Raw genomic sequence first — 6,757 nt, 5'->3', positions numbered from 1 at the left:
AAGTTGCCGGCGAATATGAAGTCGAGGCCATCCTTGACGACAGAACACCACTGACGACGAGCACGGAGCGTGCTGTACGCGAGTTCAAATTCAAGTGGGTGGGCTACGAAGATCCAACTTGGGAACCATCCTTCAACTTATCATGTGGAGGTCTGCTGTACGACTATTTGCGAGCCAAGAAGAGCGAGAATCGGCTGCAGATGGCGCAAGTGGCGGACGAAGACTAGCGTGACTGGATCACGTGTGAGCTGTCCACAGGGCGATGCAGCCTGTGGTAACAGACGAAAAACATTACTGCAACAACAAATTGTATATGCATTTGAAGAACAACATGAACATGATTACGCTGTGGAAGTGGATTAAGAATAAGAAAACATGAATGCCGACCGGGGAGCGACCACTGAAAACGATACTTCGCTGGACCCCTCAACAGTTAGCTGAGATGATGGAAAACGTCGTGGAACATGCAGCGAGGACATCATTGAAACCAACGGCAGTCTCGAGGCGACGCTGAGTGTGTATATCGCCGTGGAGAGGAGGCGCAACGCTGAGCTGCACTTGGTGACGAGCCATTGCAGTCAAGTACGGGATTATCGAGGTCATCATGTGATCGACCGATGCCTCCGTACTTTCAGCCGGCATGGCGCGCAGCGAATCTTCGGTGAGTGGTGGCGGACCACCAGCTGGGGCAGGAGGAGCAGCAGGAGCCATCTCCGCGGGTTCAGCGACGACGGGGAGTGCTGCAGGAGCTACCACAGGGAGTGAAGAGTCCGGGGCAGCGGGCGCCGGAGGGTCGATTGATGACGCTGCTGTCGGAGGAAGTGCAGCAGACTGAGGGGCGTTCGAACCCTCGGTCTTGCTCTCCTAAGAAACAAGTCGAGTAATGCGAGGTGATGAGCAAGGTACCGATGATTTAGGAGAGGGATGGGCTTACGTACCTCCAGCTGCTCACGTTCGCGACGTCTACGAGGATTGAGACGCTGAAAAGCGTCGGACACGGCTCGATTCAGACGCTTGGACATACGGTGACGAGATGGTGAATTGAAGAATGAAGAAATGTCACAGCGGGCACCAGTACCGTGGCTTCCATTGCGACAGGGGCAGTTGTGGTGTAGTGATTTCTCCGTAGTTGCGGATTATCACCCGTCGACAAAGACGTGACACCGCCTAAGATGTTCAAGCGACGAACCCTCGGTCAGGTGATGTACGGAGACGCCAAGGTGCAAGGGACTCGACGGCGTCACCTCCGAACGTTCAACGAGTATTGGATACGGGCATATGTCACTGAATCCAGGCTGTCCTTATTATTAATAATGGACTGGCCGGATTCGCATTCAGCGGACCATCTACGGTACGAACCCTCAGTGGCGGTTGGGATGAGTTCGCAGAAGACTCAGCGACCCTTGGAAGACACTTTCACCGTCTGGGACAGGGCGCGGACCGTTAAAGATGCTCATGCGACGGTGCAGACGACGCTTGGCATGCAAGAAGATCCATAACAGATCATTGCTCACTTGATATTTGTATACTTGATTAGGACTTCTTATTAGGAATAGACCCGAAAGGGTAAGCTTAAATACAGAGTAGAATTTCCACTCAAGCACACAGAGCGACGTCCGGCTTCAAGGTAAGCGTCAGGTCAAGCTTGTTTGAGTGTGTTATGCCTGTCGGTGAACTCGAAGCTCTGTAGCGAGGGTTCATCCGGCAAGGCCAAGAGACTTTGTGTATTGGCCGATTATTATCGGGAGGTTTTACGTGACGGCTTATTGTTGCCTATTTGCACGACTGGGAGTGCTTGAATTGCCTCCCTTTTATTTCTTCCAGCCGAGTGTTGAACACTCGGTGATCTCGTAAAAGGCTTACCCGTGCCTGGTACCCTTCCGCTGTTGGGACCACGAGGATTCAAAACACCTGCTAGCTTTGCTCGTGCTAGTAGCGTGTTCTTATTTTACTGGTTGGCCTATATAAGTAGTTTACAAGGTCCAGTTTGTCCCGGTGCAAGGGCAGAACTGGGGTCTTCAGGTCCGCCCGAACGATCGTTTACTATCCTAGTAGACGTATTGTTGTGGGAACATCCTAGCTACATCTGTAGCTAGAGTTCACGTGGGATTTCCAACACCACAGTACTCACATCGGAAGCGCATACAGCGACTTCCTTATCCGTTATGGTCTGAGTGACCTTGCGTGGAACTTTGTTACCCACGCTCGGAGCACCGAATGTCGGTCTCCGTAAGCAGCTTCGCTGCTTATGGAACTTGTTACCCGCAATGTGGACCTATGTTACCCACCTGGTGAATGCCTTTCGGCACCACCACTGTCGAAGCGCATACGGCGCGACGACCTTTGGTGTTGGGGTCAGCTGACGCGGCAGATCCGTACACACACCGGACAGAGTTTGTGTCCACCGACCGAGTCAGAGGCGTCCGGGCCCTGGACCCCGAGTCCGTTGAAGCGACGTCTTCCTGAACAATGTTCAGACCCTACTTGCGGGGGATGACGTGACGTGGCACTTTGTTACCCACGTCGTGATGTCTCGTTGACGACATCAGAGGCACTCGAGACCTCGTGTTGCACACACAGGAAGCATGGACAATGCCCCCCTCTTCCGTTATAGCCTGGGCGACTGCGTGTGGTACTGTGTTACCCACACAGGAAGCATGGTCATGCCTTCCTCTTCAGTTAAGGTCTGGGCGACCGTGTGGTCCTAAGTTACCCACCTGGCTAGCTCTTAAAGGCATAACCACTGTCGAAGCCCGTACGGCGCGACGACCTGCGGCGTTGGACGTTGCTGGTGTAGCAGGTCCACACGCCGGGCAAAAGACCCACGCCCGTGGCATTGCCTCAGTGGAGCATGGTCTTGCTGTACGCAGAGCTGTCGGCGCATTGACAGCTCCGTGACGCTTCTGTGTCCTGGTGGTCTGTATCAGACGCCTCAGTCATGACGGAGGTGGGAACATGACTCACCAATGTTCCGTTATAGGCCTGGACTGGTAGGCCCTTCTCAGCCTTGCCACACCAAAGTCCGGGCTGTGCCTTATGTTCGGCACAGCCATGTTGTTCATGGCTAGAACTGCGAGCGACACCGCGGTGCGCGAGTTCATCGAGCCGAAACGTTCAAGTCCGTTGAGGACCATTGGTACTTCCTTCACCGTACCAAAGGCTAGTCCACCAAGGACCAGCCCACGACCGCCACTCTGACAAAGAGTGCAGTCGGGTGTCGCTATGCTAAGCGACGTTCCGGCGGCATAGCAACGCCCCAGAACTTATCAAACGTTCAAGGGGTACCGTACCCCCGTACACCGAGTTTACTACCAGCAGCCCATCACTGCCCTTCACCGGTTTGAGAGAACGACGTCTATCTGGGCTAAGTCTCGTGGTGCGCACAACCTGCACACCCATCACGAAGGCTTAGCGCCCTTCAGTAGGGCATACCGCCTCTACTGGTGGCCGGGGGTCTTCGTCCACCTGGCCGTGGCCTGCGCCACCGGACTTAGGGTCCACGGACTGTCCTACGGCGAGGGACACACACGCTGCTAGTGTCAATGCCCGCCGCATTCATAGCAGCGGACCAAGCTCTCGGCTGAGCTTAAGTCCATGGGCTAGGGCTCGGTGTACGCACCGGTATCAACGGGCTGCCTGACAGCAGGAGCAACAGCGTCATTGCTGCGATGCTCCGCCTCCCGATGAACGCCATTCTTATCGTGGCGATGCTCCTCTTCCTGAGGAGTACCAGCCTGCTTGTGGCTGTACTCTTCTTGGAGAGCGATTCGAATCGCCTTCTCCATAGTTGTCGCTTGCACCCGGAATAACTGGGTGCGAGCAGGACCGACCTTCAGGCCGTCCATGAAGACTGTTGTCTTGACGTCTTCAGGCAGAGGATTCCCTGACAGAGATGCCACCAACGTGCGCATCTCTTGCGCGTACTCCTGCAGCTCACATTTACCTTGCTTACACGCAAGAAAGCGTGAGCCCTGGCGGAACACATTGTTCGCCGGTAGGAGAGCGGCTCGAAGCTGCTCACACAGCTGAGCCCAGGATGCAAAGCATCCAGGAGATGTCGTCTCCCTGGTGTATGCCCAGTGCTTGGCATGCCCACCAAGGTTGGACAGGGCAAACACCACCCGAATTGGCTCGTCCGAGATGAGACCCGCCTTTATGGCGATCTCCACCTCACGGACCCAGAAGTGAAGGTTCTCTCCTTCCTTCCCCTCAAACGCGGGGACCTTCTGCCATACCGGCTTAGGCCTGGTTGCCTGGGGAGCGGCCATCGAGGCCTCCAAACTCCCGCGGACGTGAGCGATGAGACCACGCTCGTAGGTCTTAAACACAGTCACGCGTTCTTGTTGCTCGGCAGGCGTCGCCGCCGCAAAGCTGCGAAGGCCATCTTGTCCAAAGATGCCTCCCATCTTCCGAACAGACACGTACTGTGAGTCGTTCAAGCGAGGAAACTCGCTTCGGTCCATCTTAGCTCAACGTTGAGCGCACAGAGGATTCAGGTAGTTCAATCTACCCGCGATGGTGCTGGATTGACTACGGGTGCTACCAAGTGTGACGGGGTCACACAGCACCATGCACAGAGGAAGTGCTTAAGGATATTAACTACCCGAGTGAACGCTAGTCCACGTGTTCTCGGCCTCAAAGGGAAATGTTTGCGACTTAGAAGGGTAGATGTAAGACTGATGTACTTATAAGTAAGATAAGCTTGGGTCTCATACAAACTAGAGGTTACCTATATTGGAGCTAAGTAGACATGGCTCCGAGAGCACCTGGTACCGTGTACCAGGTGCTCACAAGAGTGACGGGTCACTCTTCATGTAACATGGGGCACACTGGATTGTACCTCGTTACATATATTTAGTTAGTAGTAGTGCCGTTAGTAGGAGCCCGGAGGTGATCTGGGCTCACTTTTGCTTTCCTTTGTTCTCGACAACCTCGAAACCTCGACGACATTTGGAGCTCGCCTTCTGGGACCTAGCGAGGCTCGAAAGTTAACATGGCTCATACAACCCTATACGCTCTATTTAAACCTGATGTCCTCGGGACGGTAGGCTACACTTACGGGAAGACATCTTCTGAGGAAAGTCAAGGTGTGTACGACATCGATCGAGTGGCTAGCGGACGATGGGAGGGCCTCGGCACCTTCACAGTCCAGCGATGAGCCCCGCAGGTGGAACAAAGGGGGGGGGTGACAAAAGAGGAAGCCTTGAGTGGGATAGGAACCTATGTCGGCAGTGCCTTATGCATCGCTCGGGTTCCGCACGGAAAGCCCAAGGTCTGGGATTACGGGGTGGTGGTCGGTTACACTTGGAATAACCTCGCAAATTCAGAATCTCTACAGGCTACGTTCGCGGATGGAACCAGCGACCTGGCTTTTAGCAGTGAAGAGCTCCAAGACTTGGTCCTGGAGACATACGCTCTCCGTCCGTGCTACCTACGGGGAACAACGGACGTCATGCCGGCAAAGATGCGGGCTCTTCACATCGCTGCCCATGGCCACTTCAATGGAATCGGTCAGTCAGCACGCAGAAACACGGGAATTGTGCTGAAGAAACGTTTGATGAATCCTGTGGATGAGAGTCAAATGGTGCCAGTCTACAACATCGAGACTACCCAGGTCGAAATTTTAAAGATATAACACATTCTAAGCTTTGTATACTATCATGAAGGCAAGCGGCGACCACCACAAGGACTGGTTGTACCGGGCTCCCTCTTTGGCTCGGCCGCCTCGGAGGCCAACACGGGTGGTTCGAGTACGCACGACTGTAGGCTGACCGATGGTGAGAGGCTAGAACAGTTATACGACTCAGAAGATGACCTTGCCACACCTGAACCTCTTCAGAAGGAACGTTCAGTTGGTTATCGTCCCAAACGGAACCGCGAAGAATCCCCACAACTGTCCACAGAGACCAGAGGTGAATCACGACTCTTTGCCTTAAGGCAGAGACTCGGTGATGATGCGGAGATGGTCCAAGAAATCGATCGGTTGATCGCGTTTCGCCAGGCAAACCTCAGCAAAGAAAGCTCAACGTCAGTGGTGAGCGCAGCAGCGAGCGATTCCAAGTCACAGCTCAGACCAGGCCGGCATCCAAGAGCTGTACACGGTGAAATGGTAAATGGTACGTATTGATGCTTGGATGATTAGCTGTTTGTAGGAACAATGCAGTCGCGGGCCAAGGGCTTTGATTATCTGCCACACCCGGCCTTTGCGCGAGGAATCTTTGCGTGGGACTTTGGATATCGTGGGCTTTCTATTCGACGTTTTGCGCCAATGGATGTGGAAGTGGAGCGTGACCATCTTAAGCGTTACGACATGACAGATTTCCCGCGAAAAGCAAGACTCTCGAGCCACAAGAACCAAAAGATCTCGCCGACGTTGTACCGGCGCTGGAAGTGCTGTCCCTGTTGGTGAATGAGATGTACACACAGGTTGTAGCAGATTTGGTCGACGCGACCATTTCTGCTGACTCTGCTTAAACCGAAAACTATGCAGGGGGCTGAAGCGGTCCCGAAGTTAGTGGCTTGAATTGATGACCGTTTTGAAACCTTTCGATCACAATTGGCTCAAGGAAATACGGCAGCCCCAGAGAGTATACGAGCCGACTTCCAGTTCAATCACGAGTCCTTTACACGAGTGGATTAACGTGTCACCAGCCTCAAGGTGGAAGCAGCTTTAAAGTTGTCACCGCCCCCCCCCCCACAAAACCATCGTCTCGCATGAAGAAAGCCAAAGCGCGCACAACAAACAGCGGTGCCCGAC

At 54.0% G+C, this 6,757-nt stretch overlaps 1 protein-coding gene across 1 annotated transcript; it reads left to right on the top strand.

Annotated features, from left to right (window-relative positions):
* Positions 1-5,238: 5,238 nt before the first annotated feature.
* Positions 5,239-5,664, top strand: PITG_00002 (uncharacterized protein; the record flags this gene model as incomplete). The annotated part of the gene is made up of 3 exons (XM_002908595.1): positions 5,239-5,287; positions 5,328-5,590; positions 5,647-5,664. 3 exons carry the CDS (start codon positions 5,239-5,241, stop codon positions 5,662-5,664), a joined length of 330 nt encoding a protein of 109 aa, XP_002908641.1.
* Between the last annotated feature and the right edge of the window lie 1,093 nt (positions 5,665-6,757).

This window comes from Phytophthora infestans, genomic scaffold (genome assembly GCF_000142945.1).
Source record: "Phytophthora infestans T30-4 supercont1.1 genomic scaffold, whole genome shotgun sequence".
NCBI lineage: Eukaryota > Oomycota > Peronosporomycetes > Peronosporales > Peronosporaceae > Phytophthora > Phytophthora infestans.
The sequence above is the reverse complement of the archived record's forward strand: the minus strand, read 5'-3'. Positions and strand labels throughout refer to the sequence as shown.